This window comes from Acipenser ruthenus, chromosome 30 (assembly GCF_902713425.1).
Source record: "Acipenser ruthenus chromosome 30, fAciRut3.2 maternal haplotype, whole genome shotgun sequence".
NCBI classification, from domain to species: domain Eukaryota; kingdom Metazoa; phylum Chordata; class Actinopteri; order Acipenseriformes; family Acipenseridae; genus Acipenser; species Acipenser ruthenus.
The window spans coordinates 2438351-2464075 of record NC_081218.1 but is presented as its reverse complement, the minus strand read 5'-3'; the positions used below and the strand labels follow the sequence as shown (position 1 = coordinate 2464075).

General features: G+C 44.2%; 1 protein-coding gene across 1 annotated transcript; it reads left to right on the top strand.

Annotated features, from left to right (window-relative positions):
* The first annotated feature begins 954 nt into the window (after window positions 1-954).
* On the top strand, window positions 955-23112 carry LOC117394429 (uncharacterized). Its single transcript, XM_059004524.1, has 18 exons — window positions 955-1444; window positions 3408-3557; window positions 3721-3881; window positions 4555-4731; window positions 4913-5054; window positions 5417-5604; window positions 5984-6125; window positions 6590-6769; window positions 7071-7122; window positions 8250-8532; window positions 9773-9935; window positions 10412-10561; window positions 11067-11227; window positions 20730-20906; window positions 21088-21229; window positions 21586-21773; window positions 22164-22305; window positions 22771-23112. The coding sequence occupies exons 1-18, from the start codon at window positions 970-972 to the stop codon at window positions 22953-22955; spliced, it is 3258 nt and encodes a 1085-aa protein (XP_058860507.1). The 5' UTR covers window positions 955-969; the 3' UTR covers window positions 22956-23112.
* The last annotated feature ends 2613 nt before the right edge of the window (window positions 23113-25725 follow it).

The window sequence follows — 25725 nt, the reverse complement described above, 5'->3', positions numbered from 1 at the left end:
GGACCCTCTCCCTGGCCTGTACTCGGGAACTTGCTGCAGGTGGATCAGGGAACACTAGCTATTCCATTATTTTAATGCAAGCGCCGCAGACGCCCTTATCCAAGGCAACTTGCAGGTGTTACAGGGCAGTACCGGGTTACAATATAAGATTCATATTTAAATATAGTATAGTTTACAGTAAGTGCAAATAATACTAATAGAAAACAATAAAATAGGATGCAGAAATTTAGGCTTGCAACACATTATCACTACAGTGAAACAGCAGTGCAATAATACATTAGCGTCAGTATGTTTAGCAATACGGGACATGACAAATATTAATGACGGAACGTATTTTCAAAGTGTTTTTACTTAACTGCGATTTTTAAAAATTTTTTTAAAGAGGTTAAAAAGCTGTTAACTGTACAAAACTAGTATAAAACAATCGAGTAATATAATCGGAGTTCTCCTAAGCAAAGTGTTTGTTTCTCACTTTGTAACATTACTGTGACGTTCTCTCCTTGCAGAAGAATAGTGGTTGATTTAAAGAATGGATGAAATGGTTTTGAAAGTATTTGCCCACTTTGCTCTCTATTTTTTTTAGTTTTACCATGATTTTCGACTGGTGTACGATGCATTTACTATCGTTTACCCAGGTTTGCCATGTTAATTGATATACTTTGCCATGGCATAGTTTGATATTATTTACAATACTTCCCTATGTTTTACCATACCTCTCTGTGCTTTACAATGCTTCCCTATGCTTTACCATACCTCTCTGTGCTTTACAATGCTTGCCTATGCTTTACCATACCTCTCTGTGCTTTACATTACTTCCCTATGCTTTACCATACCTCTATGTGCTTTACAATGCTTCCCTATGCTTTACCAGACCTCTCTGTGCTTTACAATGCTTCCCTATGCTTTACCATAACTCTCTGTGCTTTACAATGCTTCCCTATGCTTTACCATACCTCTCTGTGCTTTACAATGCTTCCCTATGCTTTACCAGACCTCTCTGTGCTTTACAATGCTTCCCTAAGCTTTACCAGACCTCTCTGTGCTTTACAATGCTTCCCTGTGCTTTACCAGACCTCTTTGTGCTTTACAATCCTTCCCTATGCTTTACCATGCATTCACTGTGCATTACTACACTTTGCTCTGCATTTACTACAGTACACTTTCATAAGGGTAGCGAATGGACAGCTGGTAAGATTTAAGGAGCTGTTTTTGCAAGCTAGGACCGCTTTGCAAAGGACGGTGGACGTACAGCCCCCTAACATGCAGCCGTTTCCTCCCCAGCTCAGTCAGAAATATGGTTCGGTGTTCACAGTGTGGTTGGGTCCGAAGCCGGTGGTGATTCTCAGCGGTTACGAGACGATAAGGGACGCTCTGGTGAACCAAGCAGAGGAGTTCAGTGGGAGAGCCAGCTACCCCATGTTATTGAGAGTGACCGGCGGGTACGGTAAGGAACTTTTAATGGTAGAGCCAACACTGATGGCTGTGTAATTCAAGGAATAATTCAAGCTTCACTCTTGTGGTTTTATCAAGACACCCCGAGATGGAATGACAGTCTTACATTATAAAGCATATAGCAGAAATCAACCAATCACAGTGCAGTATTTGCCAAAACTCCAGTACCTCTTACCCTGTTTGCAAATGTTATCCTGTGCATAGAACACCACACCTAATTGCAATTGTCAAAAATAAAAACAAAACAAACACACACACACTTGGTCCTTTTCGTAAAATGGATCATCCTATTAACTTCACTGCTGCAACCAGAGAACTATGAATTAACAGAGAAAACATTAGTACAACTACTCATGAGGCACTTTAGTAGCAGCATGCTTACCAGAACAGCTGCATTAGAATTATGGGATCATCAGCCCTATAAACATGTAGGGGTACTTTGAAGAGTAAGTAACGAGGTTCTGACAAACATAGCGTTACACGTCCCCAGTTGTTGCTACAACTGTTTAAATAGCGTACCTGTCATTTTTCTGTTCCTTGTTAACATCCTGACAACTTTTAAAGTCTGTTTCAAAGCTCTTTTTCAAAATGTCTGCTCTAGTGCACTGATAGCGTCAGGATTGTTGCTCACACTGTCAAACAGGCAACACAAAGATGACGATCCGTGACGTGGTACGGAACAGAAAAACCACAGCACTTATGTTTTTTTCCTCTTTCTTTTTAATCGCTCGTCCTGCAGTGATTGAGGACAGATCTCAAACCCCAGTGCACTAGAGCGGACATTTTCAAGAGCTTTGAAACAGACTTTAGTAAAAAATCTGATAGCCAGCTATGAACAATGCAGCACAGTCCGTGTAAATGAATAAGGAGCTTAAAAACATAAACATAGAAAATCATGTAACATGTTCTCAGAACGCTAGTAACAAAGCACAAAGCACCTCTGTTGACAAGTTTATTCAAGTAACAACATGATAATTCCAATTGACACATTCCAATGAATGCCTCAGTGATAGCAGCGCTGGCAAGTCTGTGGAATGTTACTGAGAAGGAGATACAGTAGACTATGGTATGTGAAAGCTGGTTAGATTGTATTGAAATGCCTGCAGCAATGCAAGCCAGCAGCTGCAGAAACAGGAATTAGTATAACCATTTCTAAAAGTAAGATTTAAAACTCACTTAACCGTTTTGTATTTTTTTTTTTTTTTTTTTTTTAAGTAACAGATTTATATATCTGTATTGGAATGCTGTGTATGCGCACTGCTTTTGACCTGACCTGATAAAAGAAACAAGGACCAGGGGTCACAAATGGAGATTAGATAAAGGGGCATTCAGAACAGAAAATAGCAGGCACTTTTTTACACAGAGAATTGTGAGGGTCTGGAACCAACTCCCCAGTAATGTTGTTGAAGCTGACACCCTGGGATCCTTCAAGAAGCTGCTTGATGAGATTCTGGGATCAATAAGCTACTAACAACCAAACGAGCAAGATGGGCCGAATGGCCTCCTCTAGTTTGTAAATGTTCTTATGTTCTTCTTATGTTCTTGTATAGTATAAGCTGAATAAAGTTTTTATTACAGAATGTACTGAATTTTAGGGAGTAAATAGTTGCATTATCTGCAAGGTCACAATGTCTGAGGCTGGGAAGGACCAGCATTGTTCTGTTATTTTCAGTGATAAAGATTCAAAGCAAGCGAAATGAAGATAAGCAGATGTTACAACTAAGCAAGTATTACGAAACACTGATTGGTGCAGAACAATTGGGTGAAGCCAAGAGTTCTGGTTCATATTGTATTTTAGAAGTATTATTTCCACTTACTGTAAACGACACTGTAGTATATATTAGTCTTACAATGTAACCGTTTACTGACCTGTAACACCTGTTAGTCGCCTTGGATAAATAAATTAATTAAATTAGAATGACTTTCTCTGTGCTGTTCTCCGTACTCGCCACTAGGGGTGCTGGTCAGCAGCGGGGAGAGGTGGAAACAGCTCCGCAGGTTTTCCATCACCACGCTGAAGAATTTCGGGATGGGACGGAGGAGCACTGAGGAGAGAATCCAAGAGGAAGCAAAGTCTGTGGTTGAGGCCTTTGCAGAAAAAGGAGGTACACTGCTTGGAAAGCGATGCTCTAAGCAATTTCACTGGATAGATCTTTGACAATGCTTAATCATCACTCTTTGCCAAGAGTCTTTGGAAATATTTCAACTTTAAACTATTAGAATCTATACTTCATTCTTTTAAAGGACTTACGGTCTCCTCTTTCACAGGAGCTCTTTTTAACCCCAAATTCATCCTCTGCAACGCGGTCTCCAATGTCATCTGCTCCATTGTCTTTGGAAAGAGGTTTCAATACAACGACGAACAGTTCCAGCATCTTCTGCTAGCAGTAGAAAGCTATTTCATTGTTATCAACAGCACCACTGGAATGGTAATGTGTTATTGTGAAGTGATGATGTTTCCAGAACACGTTTGAGATCACTGTGCAAGGTGCAGAACTACACCCTTATAAAAGTGCCCCATAGTAAAAGCACAGCAGTATAATAAAGCACAGAGAGGTATGGTAAAGTATAGGGAAGCATTGTAAAGCACAGAGAGGTCTGGTAAAGCATAGGGAAGCATTGTAAAGCACAGAGAGGTCTGGTAAAGTATAGGGAAGCATTGTAAAGCACAGAGAGGTCTGGTAAAGTATAGGGAAGCATTGCAAAGCACAGAGAGGTCTGGTAAAGCATAGGGAAGCATTGTAAAGCACAGAGAGGTCTGGTAAAGCATAGGCAAGCATTGTAAAGCACAGAGAGGTGTGGTAAAGCATAGGGAAGCATTGTAAAGCACAGAGAGGTCTGGTAAAGCGTATACAAAAAAAAAAAGTGGAATATGGCAAAATGACCATGCAAAAGGGAAAATAAGATCCACAGACTCTTTTTGCAAATGCAATATATAGTTTAGCAATGCACCTCAATAGAGCCACTTACAGTTCCAACAAAACTGTTCAGTGGAAATGGTACGGATAACGTAGCCTACAGTATAAGTGAGGTACAAAAATGGGTATTATTCCTTTGTAAGTGAGAGTAACTCCTGCCTTCCTCCATCCCCTCCCCTCGCAGCTCTACAACATGTTCCCCAATGTTGTCAAACACCTTCCTGGAACTCATAACAAGATGTTCGAAGAGATAGAAAATCTCAAGGACTTTGTGAAGGAACAAGCTCAAAGCCGGGAGAAAGACCTGGACCCTGACTGCCCTGGTGACTTCATAGAGGCCTTCATGATCAAAATGCAACAGGTGAGACTCCCGTAGCCTTCACACAGTACATGTCGGAGGGTGTCAGAGGCACTAGGGTCTCTTATGGAATGTGCAGTGTTTTAAAAGTTCCTCTCATTTTGGGGTGCTGACATTTTTACCGCCGTACTGCTGAATCTAAGTATCAGCGCACCCCGACTTAACACTGTCGTCTCCCCTGTAGGAGAAAGACAACCCCGAGACTGAATTCCACTATGAAAACCTGGTGGCGACGGTGTTCAATCTGTTCTCTGCTGGGACAGAAACCACTGCCTCCACATTGAGACAGGCTCTGCTGATCATGATCAAGTACCCCCACATTCAAGGTATTAACTTTCTATTGCACGGCTACAAGGAGACAACACTCTGTGGTCTGAGGAAGGCACTAGCTGAAACAATTAATCATTTCTATACTGTATATATCAGATGTTCAGTGGTACAGTACAGGGATGGAAAAACCAGTTGCATAGCACTTTGATCCATTCCTGGTTTTCCTCCGAGTTTAATAAGACTGTGCTTGCCACCTGCACACTGGGGCTAATCAAGCTCATAGTAAAACCTGGAATAGGTAAAACTGCTCTGCATTAAGTGGGTTATTTCCATCCCGGGTCGTATTTGTCTTTCTTTTGTGTCATGTTTGCTGGTGCTTAAAAATTGCAGGCATTAAATAAACAAAATGATCTTTCAGAGAAGATTCATCGCGAGATCGACGCAGTGATTGGCTCGGAGCGAAGCCCCTCTGCCCAGGACAGGCAGCACATGCCCTACACAGACGCTGTGATTCATGAAGTCCAGAGATTAATGGATCTTGCACCGACTGCAGTCCCTCACAAAGTGATTAAAGACACTGAATTCAAAGGATACTCCATTCCAGAGGTGAGCAAACAAAGCTCCATGCAAGTTTTCAATCAAAAACTATTACATTTAGGCTAGGGTAGTCTCTGTACTTTTCAGAAACACAGCCAAGATATGTGAAAGTATATCCATATCCAATGCCACTGTTGCATGCTCATCGCGCTACAGCACACCCTACTGGCCAGACGACTGGTGAGCTCAGGCAGACACCTGCAGGGCTGGCCTTTGTCCTCCAGAGGCCAGTAGATCACTGACATCCACTCTCGAGTAACGAGGCAATACAGTATGTAAGATATTGCAACTGTTTCTGATGAAAAATAAGTATCAAAAACACAAATCAAAGACCGGACAAGGGTCAGTTTGGTCAGTCCTTCAGTCTCTTTGTGATTGGGTTGTCTAGGGGACCATGGTGCTGCCCCTGCTGTCCTCAGTGCTGTCTGACCCCAGGCTGTGGAAAACCCCTGACAAATTCAACCCCGAGCACTTTCTGGATGAAGACGGAGGCTTCAAGAAGAACGACGCCTTCCTGGTCTTTTCTCTAGGTGGGTAAAAGCATTATGATAAGTCACACCCCCACTGGAACCTATGAGGAACAGCCACATTTTTAGATCTTGCACTCAGAACGTCCGTGACAATCCATTTTGAACATTTAAACCACAATGCACGCGATATAAAAGTACAGTAATATTAGGATTTTGTCCACTTTTTATTCAGAGCTTGTGGCTTGTGTTGTGTTTCCCAGTGTTTGGTGGCTTCTAATCAAGTTGAGAGTGTATTTTCTCTTGCACTCTTTGTAGGACAGACATAGCAAAGAGTGCGCGAGAACGAAATGCACCAGCAACTTGATTCGAGGTCACCACTTCACACGTGGACACAGACAACCGAGGGGGCTGTGCACCGCACGCAACGAGGCAGGTTAACCAGGGGCTGTTGGGATAACAGAAGGGTTTGGATCCTCAGTTTCACTGTAAGCTGTTTTCCTTTTTCCCCCCGTGGCTGTGCACAGGGAAGCGGGTTTGCCTGGGAGAGGGGCTGGCTAGGATGGAGCTTTTCCTTTTCTTCACCTCTCTCCTGCAGAAGTTCCGCTTCACCGGGACTCAGCCCCCGGAAGAGATAGACGTCAGCCCTGCTCTGAGCAGCTTCGGGAAACTGCCCAAAGCTTACGAGTTCTACGCCCACCGCAGGTGCTGAAGATGGGGCTGAGAAGAGATCAGACGCAACAGTATCCCCTTCACCCCCATCCCTGGTCTGTTCCCTGTAGTACTCTGCTTCTGCCACAAGAGGGAGGCAGCACAATGCATTATACTGTGTTATTCATTCATTAAAACATATTCCCTATCCGAATTAAGTGTGAGTTTGTAAAGTAAAATAGGTCAATATTTTACTGGGGTCAATCTGAAAACACAAACAGCCATTCTCAGTACAACATGTGTAGGGACCTTAGAATAGGCACCCCCCATAACGTATTTTTGCTTGGGTTATTATAGTGAGTAGTCCTGTGGAGGAAAGTAACCTGAAACTCTTATCTAATAATATAAGGTAGTTATGACGTCCTCCAGCCACTAGGGAGCAACAGCAGGTACACTGGAGGTTGGGTTAGTACATTAGACCTGATAGTGCAGTGTAGCTGAGTGAATAAGAGTGAGACTGCCTGTAAAACAAATATTAGTGTTATCTGTTTCAGAAATTAAAGCTGGATAATTGAACAGCAGTGGTACTGTGCTTTGTGTCTTAGTTTTAAGCATTGGGAAGAAACTCACAGCAGAGTGCCATTCAAGTAAACATCCAAATCAACTATATATGTAACATAAACTTGCCCGGCCCATCAAGTGTGTTACACATGTCTTTCTCGAAGGCAGAGTCAGCTCTGCATTATTATTTGTTCATTTAGCAGACACCTTTATCCAAGGCGACTTACAGAGACTAGGGTGTGTGAACTATGCATAAGCTGCAGAGTCACTTATAATTGCGTCTCACCCAAAAGACAGAGCACAAGTAACTTGCTCAGGGTGAGTCAGTGGCGGGATTTGAACCGGTAACCTCCTGATTACAAGCCCTTTTATTTAACCACTGGACCACACAGCCTCCATCATAGCTGATATAAAGACAGTGTGACTAGTGATCTAGGCTGTGTTACATTTAACTGGTCAAACTTGCACAAGTTTGGGAGGTGAGACCATTAATCACAATTTGCTTCCAATCGTCTTTTAAGACGCTTGGTGTGGGAGTTAATTGCCATTGATTGATACTCCATTGTAAAGGTGAGGGAAGGAGAGCCTTTCTTGTTTGGAAACACTTCAATGAATGGATACATTCAGTACCTGCCGCTAAATACTTCTTAAAAGCAATTGCGAGTACCAGTATCGGAACACCCCTACAAAAGATGCAGTGCTGGAGTTCTCAAATCAGGCTCTCAATATGGCATTAAAAAGTTTCACACACACACACTCATATACAAAGAGTCTCAAGACTTACTGACTGTGGGCATTGCGGTGTTAAGCAAAACAAGTATGCCACAGCTTGGCTTCTTTGTTAAGGTGGGCCAGACTTTGTTTTCCTGATAGGATCTAACAACCCCCCCCCCCTTTCTCCTCCTCCTCCCCCCCCCCCTCCCCAACAAGTACTGTGATGCCACACCTCCTCCCTCCCCTCTCCTGAACCTCCAGAGGCACAACTCTGTTGCATCTGCTTATCTGCGTCACACTCTCTCCGAAAGCTACCTTCGTGCAACAGGTTCTCGCTGACCTTGGCTTCATGGATCTTGTGTTTCTGCTCGAGTCCAACGCCCTTTCGGTTCTCCTGGGGTTGGTTGTGTTGCTGGTCCTGGTTTTAATGAGCCGCGGGTCTAGCGGTAAGACCAGTAGGCTGCCCCCCGGACCCTCTCCCTGGCCTGTACTCGGGAACTTGCTGCAGGTGGATTTGAAGAAGCCGTACAAATCTTACCTAGAGGTAAGCGATACTCCTATTGAATTCCATTTCTTCAATGTGAGCGCCGACTTCAGTCCTCGGTATGCTGTTTAGCAATAAGAGACGCGACACACCTTTAAGCCACTGTTGTTTGAAGATGACACCCGCTCACATTAAAAACATAGATGCAAAGTACGAAACGATGACCTTACAGTCAACAAAATTGCACAAGTGGACCTGCATATAGGGTTCCATGCACATAAAAGTGAAGCACAGTATTTCTGCAGCTTTAACATGCTTTTCCCATGGCTGTACAATATGTACCGTACCTCTCTTTTCTTTAAAAGGGTTACCTTTGCTATGCTTTTACTACGGGGAAACTGCTGCAAGGGTTAGTTTAATGTGGTTTATTTATTAATATGCGTTACTGTGCTTTATTCCACTCTGCTGTGCTTTAACCTTGAGAAACCTGTACAATAGAATTTGAGGTATTGTGAAAATGTAAACAGGAGGTCAGCGTTTCTAAGGTTACAGGCAGGTATTATAATTCCTGATTTGATCTACTTGAACATGTAAATACCTGTTATGCAGAGAAGCTGCACTTAACAGGTTTAACAATAGTACTGTGAAGATTGAGGTTGCAAACAAGTACAGTGTGTTCTTACCAGCCAAAACAAGATCTTCTATAAAGCAGGTGATTTTGGAAGAGTTCTGAATTGGCAGTGCCCTGTATTCTTAATATGCTTTACCAGACCTCTCTGTGCTTTACAATGCTTCCCTATGCTTTACCATACCTCTCTGTGCTTTACAATGCTTCCCTATGCTTTACCATACCTCTCTGTGCTTTACAATGCTTGCCTATGCTTTACCATACCTCTCTGTGCTTTACAATGCTTGCCTATGCTTTACCATACCTCTCTGTGCTTTACAATGCTTCCCTATGCTTTACCAGACCTCTCTGTGCTTTACAATGCTTCCCTATGCTTTACCATACCTCTCTGTGCTTTACAATGCTTCCCTTTGGTTTACAAGACCTCTTTGTGCTTTACAATGCTTGCCTATGGTTTACCAGACCTCTTTGTGCTTTACAATGCTTGCCTATGGTTTACCATGCATTCAGTGTGCTTTACTACACTTTGCTGTGCATTTACTACAGTACACTTTCATAAGGGTAGCGAATGGACAGCTGGTAAGATTTAAGGAGCTGTTTTTGCAAGCTAGGACCGCTTTGCAAAGGACGGTGGACGTACAGCCCCCTAACATGCAGCCGTTTCCTCCCCAGCTCAGTCAGAAATATGGTTCGGTGTTCACAGTGTGGTTGGGTCCGAAGCCGGTGGTGATTCTCAGCGGTTACGAGACGATAAGGGACGCTCTGGTGAACCAAGCAGAGGAGTTCAGTGGGAGAGCCAGCTACCCCATGTTATTGAGAGTGACCGGCGGGTACGGTAAGGAACTTTTAATGGTAGATCCAACACTAATGGCTGTATAATTCAACCAGGCTTTGCACTTGGGGTTTTATATGTTAACAGAACCCCCTGAGATGTAATAAGTTGAATTACTTAGCCTCGATTGTACCTATAATTGCGTCTTGCTGTTAACAACCTTCTCTGTCTGTGTATAGTGTAATCACTGAAGCCCATATCTTATTCGACGTACACTTTTGAGCATTTTATTTAGGCCAGCGTGTGCCCTCAGACAAAATCGACAACTTTTCACGTACAGGATTCAAACTACAATTGCATGACTTCTGGCTGCAGTGCTGTAATTCAGAGCTGCGGAAGATCCTGCTGTAAAGTTAACTATTCATGTCTCCCTCAGTTTTGTGCAGTTACATTTTGAGACAGGAGAAATATTCCAGATAGGAATGAAAGTGTCAAGCAATACTTTTTTTCTCTGTGCTGTTCTCCATACTCGCCACTAGGGGTGCTGGTCAGCAGCGGGGAGAGGTGGAAACAGCTCCGCAGGTTTTCCATCACCACGCTGAAGAATTTCGGGATGGGACGGAGGAGCACTGAGGAGAGAATCCAAGAGGAAGCAAAGTCTGTAGTTGAGGCCTTTGCGGAAAAAGGAGGTAGGCTGTTTGGAAAGCGACATTAGTTTAGCTTTAGTGAATTCACTTTGTGCCCACAGGATCAGCTCAGGTACATCATCGTGCAGACCCAAGTAGATCATAATTAAATAACAATACAACAATAAAATAATTCCAAGCAATTACTATACAGCCACTATATGTTAGATTCTGTTTCCTTACCTGAACTTTAGACTTGAACGTGTTTAAAAAGAGGACATACTGGAATTTCTGCAACGAATCAAAACACCTGTCATGACAAGGCCTCTATTAGATGATGGTTACTTCTGTTGTGAGACACATGAACTCGGAGCAGACTGAATAGATAACCGCGCAATGTAAAAACCATGCAGATGAACTCTACATCTGACACGCATATCTTTGGCAATGGTTAAATCGTTTTATAAAAATGTAACTATTAGAAAATATAAACTTTTAAACTCCAAACTATTAACATGCCTACTTCACGGAACGGCACACTTTAAATTTATTGTCTCCTCTTTCACAGGAGCTCTTTTTAACCCCAAATTCATCCTCTACAACGCTGTGTCCAATGTCATCTGCTCCATTGTCTTTGGAAAGAGGTTTCAATACAACGACGAACAGTTCCAGCATCTTCTGCTGACAATAGACAGCTATTTCAAGGTTCTCAGCAGCTCCACTGGAATGGTAATGTGTTATTGTGAAGTGAGCATGCTTGCACAACACGTTTGAGATCACTGTGCAAGGTGCAGACCTGCACGCTTATAAGTGTCCCACAGTACAAGCACAGCAAAGTGTAATAAAGCACAGTGACAGCATGGTACAGCATATGTAAGTATTATAAAGCACACAGGTATGGTAAAGCATAGGCAAGCATTGTAAAGCACAGAGAGGTATGGTAAAGCATAGGGAAGCATTGTAAAGCACAGAGAGGTCTGGTAAAGCATAGGGAAGCATTGTAAAGCACAGAGAGGTCTGGTAAAGCATAGGGAAGCATGGTAAAGCACAGAGAGGTCTGGTAAAGCATAGGGAAGCATTGTAAAGCACAGAGAGGTCTGGTAAAGCATAGACAAGCATTGTAAAGCACAGAGAGGTATGGTAAAGCATAGGGAAGCATTGTAAAGCACAGAGAGGTATGGTAAAGCATAGGGAAGCATTGTAAAGCACAGAGAGGTATGGTAAAGCATAGGGAAGCATTGTAAAGCACAGAGAGGTATGGTAAAGCATAGGGAAGCATTGTAAAGCACAGAGAGGTATAACATAGGAAAGCATTGTAAAGTACAGAGGTATGGTAAAGCATAGGGAATCATTGTAAAGCACAGAGAGGTATGGTAAAGCATAGGGGAGCATTGTAAAGCACAGAGAGGTGTGGTAAAGCATAGGGAAGCATTGTAAAGCACAGAGAGGTCTGGTAAAGCATAGACAAGCATTGTAAAGCACAGAGAGGTATGGTAAAGCATAGGGAAGCATTGTAAAGCACAGAGAGGTATGGTAAAGCATAGGGAAGGATTGTAAAGCACAGAGGTGGGAAAAACTGCAAAATCACTGCAATAATTTTATTGCAGTGATTTTGCAATAATAAGTTATTTAAAGTAAAAGGGACAGTAAACACTTTACATTTGCTGTGTATTTACATAGTAGTTCAGTATTTTTGCGTGATATGTGCAAGCACACAATTGTATCAGAAAAAGGATAGGATAATTCAATTTCAAATAGACAGGCCTTTGTTTCATGAGTGCCTGGCATATTCGAGATGTTAGGTAAATCGTTATTGTATGTGTAAAATCCAAATTTGCATAGCTTGGGCTGGTATGGCTGACGCGTATCCATCTAACGTTATCCAATCCACACAGACTCCGTAGTAAAATAAAGCAATACAACTTTTATTCCTCAGGTTTCCACAGGTTAGTATTCACAGTTATTTTACAGGATCTTCAGCGTAATAACAGATAAGTTATTGACTGGTAATTTCCACAGAATAACGAAGATAACACGACACGGTAAGAAAACCGTGAGGCTCCAAAGCTATGTCTACAACAGAGTAACAAGTGACCGTTATTTTCCGAATTTATACAAAAGCGCGCGAGCCCCAGAACCTAACAAAGCTCGCTCTCTTAAAGATATACTACCCTATTACTGTAAATGCGTAATAGACCAATATAATGTATCAAAATATGTCTTCTCATAAATAATATAGGCAAAAAATACTAATTGGCTCCTACATACCGGCCCCTAATTGTTATCTAAATCACAAAACAATTACTAACCAAATAAAAACAAGGAGCCAAGTTAACTGAAAACCTTTTCTTGAGCAATCTTGAGTCTTCAATTACCTTACATTACCTGAAGTCAAAGGTTACTAGTACATGACTCACCGTAGGAGAACAGTCTTTACCACTGTCTCATTCTTATTCAGCTTCTTGAAGTAGACAGACCTTAGTGATGGGTCTGTACAGTACGCTGGTCTTAGTCTTGATGCGGACCTGAAGTACAAATCCATGTCTGTCTGGCACAAACTGGATGACCTTTCCCATGACCCAGGAATTATGAGGTGCTGAGTCGTCCACCACCAGCACGACATCTCCAACAACGAAGTTGCGCGACGCACGTGACCACTTCTGGCGCTCCTGTAGCTGAGTTAGATATTCCCTAGTCCATCTCTTCCAGAACAGGTCCGACATGTACTGGACTTGCTTCCACCTTCTACGAGAGTAGATGTCTTCCTTCTGAAAGAGCCCTGGAGGCAGAGACGACTTGATCTTGAGGAGCAGCAGGTGATTAGGTGTTAACGCCTCCAGATCATTTGGGTCATTGGATGCCTTAGTAATCGGACGACTATTGATGATAGCTTCTGCCTCACACAGAACAGTGTGAAGGCCCTCCTCGTCCAGAGCTTGTACTCTCAAAGTGGCATTAAGAATCTTCCTTACTGACCTGATCAACCTCTCCCAGACACCACCATGATGAGATCCAGTAGGGGGGTTGAACATCCACTTGATTCCATTCTGAAGGAGAGTGTTTTTGATCTTGGAGCAATTCCATCCTTTGATTGCTTCCCTAAGTTCACGTTCAGCTCCAATGAAGTTAGTTCCGTTGTCTGAACGAAGCAATGACACTTGACCTCTTCTGGCTATAAAGTGGCGAAGTGCATTGGTAAACGAGTCTGTATCCAGAGATGACGCTACGTCAATATGGACAGCCCGGATAGCCATGCAGGTAAAGATAACCCCATACCTCTTCACGACACTTCTTCCACGCCGAACCTCAAACGGACCAAAGTAGTCTACACCAGTGTTCGTGAATGGAGGTTCATCCGGCAAGACTCTGTCCTGGGGTAGATCAGCCATCTGTTGTCGCCCAGGAGCACCATGAAACCGCCGACAGACAACACACTTGGATAGAACTCTTCTTATAGCTGCATTGGCACCAGGAATCCAATAGTTTAAGCGCAGCTTGGATAGCATATGGTTGTGACCACTGTGACCCACATCCTGGTGGATCTCACGTAGGATAAGCTCTGCCACATGGAGGTCTTTCGATAGGATGGCAGGGTGTTTGGATTCTTCAGGCATAGCTGCCCTACTGAGTCTTCCACCGACTCTAAGTACTCCATCTTGTAACACAGGGTTGAGCTTATAAATATGACTGCTCTTCTTCACACTCTCACCCTTCTGCAGGGTGGATATCTCCTCAGGAAACTTCTTCCTCTGGCTGTAGCGGATAATCTCCAACTCAGCATCCTTAAGGTCCTTCACAGTGACGTTTCTCTTGTCTAGGCTTGCTTTGAAGCTCTGCATCTCCTTGTCCAGCACAAGTTTTTGTCGATTCTTATCATCCTCAGACTGAGCGATGGCCACACTCAACTCCTTCCTCTTTTGACAAAAACGCACCAGAGTGCCTCTCAACTTGAGGACCCATGCCACTGCCCTCTTAAGACGAATCCAAGAAGAGAAGTGTTCCATCATCTGCTGAATTGTATCCAACTCCTCTTCAGCAGTCAGAGTGTACACCACAACATCCCTTCTGACCTCTGGGTCCTCCATGGCAGAATCTACAGGGAGGTCTGGGTACTCTGGCCAATCCTCCTTCGACTTCACAAGAAAGTCTGGCCCTGAGATCCAGGCTTCATTTCGCATGAAGGAATCCACCTTCAGTCCCCTCGACGCATGATCAGCTGGATTCTTGGCAGTATTAACGTACCTCCACTGCGAAGCTTCAGACATCTTCAGAATCGCTGATATTCTATTGGCCACAAAGGTGTGGAACCTAGTGGTCTCATTTTTAATGTACTTCAGTACAGCAGTACTATCTGTCCAAAACACGGAATCTTTGAGCTGCAGCTGCAGCTCCCTTCTCAGCATCTTATCCATGCGTCCTGCCATAGTGGCTGCAGTGAGCTCCATGCGAGGAATGGTGGTTGTCTTGAGCGGAGCAACTCTGGCCTTCCCCATAACAAAGGAGCAATGTACTTGATTGCAGCTGTTCCATTGCAGCAGGTAGCTCACTGTACCATAGCCTTCTTCACTCGCATCTGCAAAATGATGCAACTGAGCGAATGAGGAGTCTCCAAAGCCTGCAGGTTTAAAACACCGCTCAACCTCAAAGTCTTTCAGCAGATGGAGCTCTTTCATCCAGTCATACCACTGCTGAGCAAGCTGATCTGGTATGACATCATCCCAGCTTAGCTTCATTCTGCAAAGCTCTTGCAGGATCTTCTTAGCTGGCAGAACCACTGGCGACAAGATTCCCAAAGGATCATAGATCGAGCTGACTACAGAAAGGATACCCCTTCTGGTAAAAGGCCTGTCTTGAATGACAATTCTGAACTTGAAGGTATCAGACTGGACACACCACTGTACGCCTAATGCTCGCTCTACAGGGAGTACATCTTGTTCCAGGTCCAAGTCCTTGACTTCCTTGGCTCTCTCCTCTTCGGGAATAGCAGACAGTACACCTCGACAATTACTCATCCATTTCGTCAGTCGGAATCCTCCCTTTGCACAGATGGCTCTCAGGTCATGATACAATAACACAGCTTCTTCCTTTGAGCTGACTGATTTCAGACATAAACATGTCATCGACATAAAAATTGTGCAGCACTGTGTCGACCACCTTGGCGTCAAACTGTTCTCTGTTGTCTTCGGCACATTTTCTGAGGGCAAAACTGGCACAGCTTGGTGACGACGTTGCACCGAACAAGTGCACGACCATCTTGTACTCCACCATGGCTAGTCTGATGTCACCCTGTGGCCACCAGAGAAATCTGAGAAGGTCAGAATCTTCAGCTGGCACTTTCACTTGATGAAACATGGCTTCCACATCAGCCATAATCACCACTGGCTCCTGTCTGAACCTGGTGATAACACCTATCAGAGTGCTGGTGAGATCCGGCCCCTGTAGCAGTTGGTCATTCAATGTGGTACCTTGAAACGATGCCCCACAATCGAACACCACACGGATCTTCTTCTTCTTGGGATGGTACACCTCGTGATGTGGTATGTACCATACCTTTCCGTCATTGCGGCTGGCCTCCTCGCAGGTAACCCTCTTGGCATAGCCTTTCGCAATGATGTCACCCATGAATGCAGTGTAGTCGGCGTGAAACAAGGGATTCTTGATTAACTTATTTCTTAAATTCAGAGCGCGCTGCTCAGCTACTCTGCGGTTGTTCGGCATGTTGATCACTTCATTCCTTAACGGCAGCCTAATGCTGTAATATCCGTCCACTAGTTTGGCAGACTGTGAGACCAAATCCATAAACTGGTGGTCTTCCCTTGACATTTCCAGTTGGTCATCCTGACCACACTCAGGGAAATCATTCTTGAACTGCTGACTCCACAGCTCATCCAGCCTGGCCACTGATATTCAGTTTGTTGTTACCTGGATCAGTCCACTTCTTATCCCGTTACCTGTGTCTTCTCTAAGAGGACCATTCACAGTCCATCCCAGTATGGTTCTGTGACAGAGATCGAATGAGTCTTAGTGTTAGATCTCCCTCTCGACCTGTGAGAGCACGGTATACGAGGAACAGAGTAAGGGTACGACAATTTATTCCGTAGGGTAGATGGAAGTCGGTCAGTTCGGAAGGGGGCGGAGCCATGGCACCCGAGCTCAGTGACCCAGACGGTAAGCGGCGTGGCATCCGAGGACTGGAGGAGCGGATGCGCTCGTTAACCTCGGGGTCATGGGCGAGGGTATAAATAGGGGGCATGGCTTGAGTGATCTGTTCCTTTGCATATGGTTAAGTTAAATAACCGAGAAGGAGCCCGTACTGTGAGGAAACCGTGAGTGTTCTGTGTCTGTGTATTAACACTGTGTGTCTTGTGTGTTATTTGTCACAGAAGATTACTGAGCACGATCCGGAGCTGCAGCCGCAGGCCAGCGAAAAACCCGGACTTCACCACTCACCTTTCACTACCAACTGTCTTTGTGTTTGCACCTTTTAGCACTTGAATCACGCACTGTCTTTTGTGTTCGTGTTTAGTGTGGGTGTCGGAACGGGACTTTGGGGTTGCGGGTCAAACCCGCGGGATTATAAATTAGAAGTGATACACGCCGCTGTATCACTTCCAGCACTATTATTATTTACAGGTTTTGCCTTGAGGCTCTGGACATTTACTAAAATAAATAAACACCCTTGCACCTGTACCAACGTCTGTCTGTGTAATTATTCTGCACTGCACTCACCTGCACGTCATTACCACTTTGCCACAGGTTCTCACTGCATAAGGTCCATCATCAACACTACTGATGACCTGCCATGGCTCCATTGCCTTTGGCGTGTTCGTCCCTATCAGCAGCCCTATCTCTGCGTCAATATAAGGGAGTCGCACTTGTTCCAGGTAAGGCCACCTGTTCACCTCCTTTTGCAGTGGGATGTTCTCCTTGCTCACTGGAATGGTCTTCTGAGCGAAGACATCTGGAAGATCTATGAAGTTGCTGTCCTCCAGACTGCTCACCTCCAAACCTGACACAACCTGACTGCTGACAATCTTTTCTTCACCCATGGTTCTCAGCAGTATGTCTATCTTCCTACCGTTGACATTGAGCTCACTCATAAGCTCCTCAGTGCAGAAAGTGGCAGTACTGCCTGGGTCAAGGAAAGCATAGGTAGCCACCACTTTATTGCCCTTCTTCTACTTGATTCGAACGGGTACAATAGCCAAAATGCTGTCAGCGTCACCGGCCTTGGTGCGTCCACAGATCGCCTTCTCTGTTCCAACGAAACCACTGGTGACTGACCGTTTTTCACCATCTTCTGATGGCTCTTCCGGCTCTTTCTTGAGAGTAGCATTTTCCTTGATCTTCATGTGCAACACAGTAGGGTGTGTCAACGAGCATACTTTGCAACTTAGCTTCTCCTTGCAAGTTTTACTCATATGTCCTTTTTTCAGACAGCCAAAGCATAGCCCTTTGCTCCGTAGAAAGTCAATCTTCTCCTTGTGAAGAGACTTCTTCATCTGTTTACACAGCTCCATGCTATGATCACCTTGGCAGAAGAGACAGGGCTTGGTAAATGCGCTGCTAGGACTGCCATAATTATTTCCCATAGGCCTAGACTCTGTGCCTTCCGTCTGGTTGTCCACCGGTGTGGCAGCTGTGGTGAAACTCTTCCTGCTACCACTTGTCTTGTGTGACTTTGAGTATGTATGAGACTTCACTTGTCCCCTCACTGCAGCGGCATCCTTTATGTCTCCAAACAGCGGGTGCAGTGCTATCTTAGCTTGCTTGTTGACAAAGTTGACAAGGTCTTTGAACTTTGCTCTTCGTTTCTGCCGCTCCTGTATATCACAGGCCATGCCTCTCCACCTCTCCCTCAGCTTGTATGGAAGTTTGGCAATAATAGCACGCATGTTAGCTGCATTGTCGAGCTCTTCCATGTACTCCATATCGGTCATGGCATTACAACATCCAGTGAGAAAGAGAGCGTACGAATGGAGTGCCTCTCCATCATCAGACTTAATGGTAGACCAACTCAGAGCCTTGTCTATGTATGCCACAGAGACCTTGTATTCATCTCCAAAGTGCTCTTCCAAAAGCTTCTTCGCTTTACGATACCCTCGTTCTGGATCCATGTGGAGGCAGCTCCTAATCAACTCTCTGGGCTGTCCATTGGTGTATTGCTCCATGAAGTAAAGTCTGTCCTTGCTGCTATCTGTCCTATCCTCCACTCCGTGTTCAAACGCTCTGATGAACAGCTTGTACTCCAAAGGGTCCCCTTTGAAGATGGGTATGTCCAATGGTGGTAGTGTAGATAGCCTTTGTTGTTTCACCAGGAATTCTGTGATATTGTTTTGTCGCAGCATGACACCGTACAACGTCCCTGTAACATCATCTTCTGGCAGAGCGGCACTGGTAGGTGTTCTTTGGTTACTGAAACTCAACTGTTGTTCTCCCTCCACAGCAGTACGTACGGCGGTAGAGGTAGGCTGGCTTTGGCTTCGAGCTTCAAGTGACTCTTCATCTTTGTTGCTATAACTAACCTTTTTCATAGCAGGTAGGACCTTGTGTGACTCCAGGTAGTTCATTTCATCACTCGGGCATTTGGGTGGGACTTGAAAACCCTCCAACTTTTCCAAAACCTTAATTTTAGCATTTGAGGCTGCTAAAGCGGTTTGTAACTCAAGCTCTTCTCTCTGAGCCTTTAGCTGGATTTCCTGTCTGTCTAAAGCTTGTTTTTGCTTCAGAGCAGCTGCTTGAGCTAGCAAAGCAGCTCTTTCTACTTCAGCCTTTAAACGTGCAGATGAGGCAGAAGATGAAGCTTGTGAAGAAAGCCCAGCGTGACTTTGCTTTTTCCTCCGAGTAGTAAATGACGCACTAGATATGCTATCTGATGGCTGTACCTCTTCATCACACTGCCTAACTTGCTCCATACGTTGATGGACTTCTTCCATCCATACCTCTGTTTTCTCTATGAATTCTCTGAATGAACTAGCTTTGGGCTCAAACCAGTTAAGCTGATCATCATTCATATCCTTCTCTGATTGCTGCTGAAGTAACCGTTTTACTGATGTGTTTAGCTCACAAAATTCCCCAAACAGCTGGCTGAGCTCAATCATCAGCTTGTTCTTAATTACTTCCAAGTTACCATCATCATCCATTAAATAATGCATCTAATTCATTTTGCCTGTCAGCTGACCTAGCTTGGCTTTCCGTGAGCCGATGAGACGATTCTGCGTTTCCTCCATAGCTTTCACTTGCCTTTTAACCACAGGTAAAACAGCTAACGCTTCATCACCATCCATGATGACGTAGCTTAGCTAGCACAGTACGTTCCAAAGCACTTCCAAAGTATAGCTGCGTCACACTAAATACAGCAAATGGTCCAATATTCCACTAATATTCCTTCACGACGTCCGACACATAGAACTAGCAACGAAGGAGATAAATCCGGTACTGTACTATCCCTTTTTACTGTCACATAAATAGCGAAGGCTACACTGAGAAATAAACAGGACTTACTTTGCTGTAGAGTTTGCCCATTCAACGCGACCTTCCGTATCCTTCTTTGTACTTGTCCTAGTATCCAAAAGCTCTTTTTTTTACACGTTCACTTTTCCAACCGGAGCTGGGTTTTCTTACTATGTGTATGTGTAAAATCCAAATTTGCATAGCTTGGGCTGGTATGGCTGACGCGTATCCATCTAACGTTATCCAATCCACACAGACTCCGTAGTAAAATAAAGCAATACAACTTTTATTCCTCAGGTTTCCACAGGTTAGTATTCACAGTTATTTTACAGGATCTTCAGCGTAATAACAGATAAATTATTGACTGGTAATTTCCACAGAATAACGAAGATTACACGACACGGTAAGAAAACCGTGAGGCTCCAAAGCTATGTCTACAACAGAGTAACAAGTGACCGTTATTTTCCGAATTTATACAAAAGCGCGCGAGCCCCAGAACCTAACAAAGCTCGCTCTCTTAAAGATATACTACCCTATTACTGTAAATGCGTAATAGACCAATATAATGTATCAAAATATGTCTTCTCATAAATAATATAGGCAAAAAATACTAATTGGCTCCTACAGTTATCACCAGTCACAGCTAAACTAATTAGATTTCATTCAATATAGTTTTGTGTTAAAATATTTAATATCCATGACATTTGCACTATATTTGTGATGACAAAGACTGTATGATCTACAAACTCCTGCCTTCCTCCATCCCCTCCCCTCGCAGCTCTACAACATGTTCCCCAATGTTGTCAAACACCTTCCTGGAACTCATAACAAGATGTTCGAAGAGATAGAAAATCTCAAGGCCTTTGTGAAGGAACAAGCTCAAAGCCGGGAGAAAGACCTGGACCCTGACTGCCCTGGTGACTTCATAGAGGCCTTCATGATCAAAATGCAACAGGTGAGACTCCCGTAGCCTTCACACAGTACATGTTGGAGGGTGTCAGAGGCACTAGGGTCTCTTATGGAATGTGCAGTGTTTTAAAAGTTCCTCTCATTTTGGGGTGCTGACATTTTTACCGCCGTACTGCTGAATCTTAGTATCAGCGCACCCCGACTTAACACTGTCGTCTCCCCTGTAGGAGAAAGACAACCCCGAGACTGAATTCCACTATGAAAACCTGGTGGCGACGGTGTTCAATCTGTTCTCTGCTGGGACAGAAACCACTGCCTCCACATTGAGACAGGCTCTGCTGATCATGATCAAGTACCCCCACATTCAAGGTATTAACTTTCTATTGCACAGCTACAAGGAGACAACACTCTGTGGTCTGAGGAAGGCACTAGCTGAAACAATTAATCATTTCTATACTGTATATATCAGATGTTCAGTGGTACAGTACAGGGATGGAAAAACCAGTTGCATAGCACTTTGATCCATTCCTGGTTTAATAAGACACACCTGTGCTTGCTACCTGCACACTGGGGCTAATCAAGCTCGTAGTAAAACCTGGAATGGGTGAAACTGCTGTGCAGTAAGAGGGTTATTTCCATCCCGGGTCGTATTTGTCGTTTTTTTTGTGTCATGTTTGGTGGTGCTTAAAAATTGCAGGCATTAAATAAACACAATGATCTTTCAGAGAAGATTCATCGCGAGATCGACGCAGTGATTGGCTCGGAGCGAAGCCCCTCTGCCCAGGACAGGCAGCACATGCCCTACACAGATGCTGTGATTCATGAAATCCAGAGGTCAATGGACCTGACACCCACTGCAGTCCCTCACAAAGTGATTAAAGACACTGAATTCAAAGGATACTCCATTCCAGAGGTGAGCAAACAAAGCTCCATGCAAGTTTTCAATCAAAAACTATTACATTTAGGCTAGGAGGTAGTCTCTGTACTTTTCAGAAACACAGCCAAGATATGTGAATGTATATCCATATCCAATGCCACTGTTGCATGCTGTGTCTCCTCATCGCGCTACAGCGCACCCTACTGGCCAGACGACTGGTGAGCTCAGGCAGACACCTGCAGGGCTGGCCTTTGTCCTCCAGAGGCCAGTAGATCACTGACATCCACTCTCGAGTAACGAGGCAATACAGTATGTAAGATATTGCAACTGTTTCTGATGAAAAATAAGTATCAAAAACACAAATCAAAGACCGGACAAGGGTCAGTTTGGTCAGTCCTTCAGTCTCTTTGTGATTGGGTTGTCTAGGGGACCATGGTGCTGCCCCTGCTGTCCTCAGTGCTGTCTGACCCCAGGCTGTGGAAAACCCCTGACAAATTCAACCCCGAGCACTTTCTGGATGAAGACGGAGGCTTCAAGAAGAACGACGCCTTCCTGGTCTTTTCTCTAGGTGGGTAAAAGCATTATGATAAGTCACACCCCCACTGGAACCTATGAGGAACAGCCACATTTTTAGATCTTGCACTCAGAACGTCCGTGACAATCCATTTTGAACATTTAAACCACAATGCACGCGATATAAACAAGTACAGTAATATTAGGATTTTGTCCACTTTTTATTCAGAGCTTGTGGCTTGTGTTGTGTTTCCCAGTGTTTGGTGGCTTCCTCTAATCAAGTTGAGAGTGTATTTTCTCTTGCATTGTAGGACAGACATAGCAAAGAGTGCGCGAGAACGAAATGCACCAGCAACTTGATTCGAGGTCACCACTTCACACGTGGACACAGACAACCGAGGGGGCTGTGCACCGCACGCAACGAGGCAGGTTAACCAGGGGCTGTTGGGATAACAGAAGGGTTTGGATCCTCAGTTTCACTGTAAGCTGTTTTCCTTTTTCCCCCCGTGGCTGTGCACAGGGAAGCGGGTTTGCCTGGGAGAGGGGCTGGCTAGGATGGAGATCTTCCTTTTCTTCACATCTCTCCTGCAGAAGTTCCGCTTCACCGGGACTCAGCCCCCGGAAGAGATAGACGTCAGCCCTGCTCTGAGCAGCTTCGGGAAACTGCCCAAAGCTTACAAGTTCTATGCCCACCGCAGGTGCTGAAGATGGGGCTGAGCAGAGATCAGATGCAACAGTATCCCCTTCACCCCCATCCCTGGTCTGTTCCCTGTAGTACTCTGCTTCTGCCACAAGAGGGAGGCAGCACACATTATGCCAGGGCTGTCCAACACTTAAATCATTAAATGATATGGCTCTTGTATATTATTATTATTATTATTATTATTTATTTCTTAGCAGACGCCCTTATCCAGGGCGACTTACAATCGCAACAAATACAAATACATTCAAGTGTTACAATATAAGTCATACAATAAGAACAAGAAATACAATAATTCAAGTGTGACAAACCACAATTCAATAATACAGCAGATAATAGTGAAAGTTACATCAGGATATGATTAAATAGTGATAGTTACATCAGGATATGATTAAGTACAAAATACTACAGATTAAACACTTGGCAGATTACAATATTCTGAGGCATAGGATTAAATGCAGTAAAATAGGGGGCGGATAAGAGCAAAATAAAGCATATTTAAATGAAGGGTGATAGTGTCCCAGGATACAGCAGAGGAGTTCTACAGGTGCTGTTTGAAGAGGTGAGTCTTAAGGAGGCGCCGGAATGTGGTCAGGGACTGGGCAGTCCTGACATCTGTAGGAAGGTCGTTCCACCACTGCGGAGCAAGGGTGGAGAAGGAGCGGGCTCGGGAGGCAGGGGAGCGTAGCGGAGGTAGAGCCAGTCTTCTAGTGCAGGCGGAGCGGAGAGGTCGAGTGGGGGTGTAGGGAGAGATGAGGGTCTGGAGGTAGCTGGGTGCAGTCTGATCAAGGCATCTGTAGGCTAGTACAAGAGTCTTGAACTGGATGCGAGCGGTGATCGGGAGCCAGTGGAGCGAGCGGAGTAGTGGAGTAGCGTGGGCGAAGCGAGGTAGAGAGAACACCAGGCGAGCAGCAGAGTTCTGGATGAGCTGGAGCGGACGGGTGGCGGACGCAGGGAGGCCAGCCAGGAGGGAGTTGCAGTAGTCTAGGCGGGAGAGTACCAGGGCCTGGACCAGGAGCTGGGTAGCATAGTTGGTGAGGAAGGGTCGGATTCTTCGGATGTTGCTCAGGAAGAATCTGCAAGTGCGTGCCATTTAAGGTTTGTAAAGTGGTGCAAGAAACTCTCTCTAGTCTTAGTTGTGCAGTCAAAATGATTCATGTTAATGTTTTAAACATGCTTAGTTTTTACCAGAACCCCATTGAAGGGTTGACTGGGTGTACATGGTCAGCTTTTCAGGGAACTAAACTGTTTCTGTGTGTCCCTTTAAGAACTCCCTGGTAAAATCGCCGCACTCAGTCAATAATCTTGGACAGCTGTTCTTTATTAGAAATACAGTATTTGCACCTCGATGGTGCCCTAGCTGCAGTGAGTGAAGTACCTGTATTGTTCCACAAGGAGGCAGTAGCAGATTCACGATTTTACTGTTGGAGCCAGTGCACTAATTCCGTAAAGCCTGTTTAATCTGGGACCAGAAAATTGTGCCGGATTCCACAGTGTGCTGGATTACAGAGGTACTGAAACATCTATACCAGGGGTATCCTACCCTGGTCCTGGAGAGCCCCAGTCCTGCAGGTTTTCTAGGTGTCTTTACATCATCAGTGGCTAAAGATCTGGAACACCTGTTCATCTTGACTAATTAAGCCAATAATTGTTGCAATTAAGTAACAGAGCGCTCGGCTGAAACAAAAACCAGAAGCCCCCCTGTAGCTCTCCTGGACCAGGGTTGAAGACCCCTGTTCTATACTGTACCCCCTAGAAAACAGATATCAGTTAAACTATTGAACACTTAACTATTATAGTACATAACACCACGACTACTACTAACAATAAAGTACTCTCCAAGTATACCCAGCAATTCAAGGATTGTATTCCTTTTTTATTTTACTTGCATATACTTAATTATACATTTACAAATGAAAGAAAAAACACATGACTCTCAGATTTACATTGCTTTTAATTAAGCAGGCAAAACTTACCCATTATGCTGGATTCCAGAAGAGACCAGTTCTGGATCATAGAGGACTGGATCACTTCATTCATTTCAATAGAGATCATAGAAGACTGGATCACTCCATTCATTTCAAAAGAGATCATAGAGGACTGGATCACTTCATTCATTTCAATAGGGATTGTAGAGGACTGGATCACTTCATTCATTTCAATAGGGATCATAGAGGACTGGATCACTTCATTCATTTCAATAGAGATCATAGAGGACTGGATCACTTCATTCATTTCAATAGAGATCATAGAAGACTGGATCACTTCATTCATTTCAATAGGGATTGTAGAGGACTGGATCACTTCATTCATTTCAATAGGGATCATAGAAGACTGGATCACTCCATTCATTTCAATAGGGATTGTAGAGGACTGGATCACTTCATTCATTTCAATAGAGATCATAGAAGACTGGATCACTCCATTCATTTCAAAAGAGATCATAGAGGACTGAACCACTCCATTCATTTCAATAGGGATTGTAGAGGCCTGAACCACTCCATTCATTTCAATAGGGATTGTAGAGGACTGGATCACTCCATTCATTTCAATAGGGATTGTAGAGGACTGGATCACTTCATTCATTTCAATAGAGATCATAGAGGACTGAACCACTCCATTCATTTCAATAGGGATTGTAGAGGACTGGATCACTCCATTCATTTCAATAGGGATTGTAGAGGACTGAACCATTCCATTCATTTCAATAGGGATTGTAGAGGACTGAACCACTCCATTCATTTCAATAGGGATTGTAGAGGACTGGATCACTCC

Bases quoted from the DNA above. Each gene is read 5' to 3' on its own strand.
- LOC117394429 (XM_059004524.1), top strand. From the start codon at position 970: ATGCTTCCCTATGCTTTACCAGACCTCTCTGTGCTTTACAATGCTTCC. The intron at 3,882-4,554 runs GTAATGTGTTAT...CTCCCCTCGCAG, and splicing joins TCAACAGCACCACTGGAATG to CTCTACAACATGTTCCCCAA. The intron at 20,907-21,087 runs GTGAGACTCCCG...TCTCCCCTGTAG, and splicing joins TCATGATCAAAATGCAACAG to GAGAAAGACAACCCCGAGAC.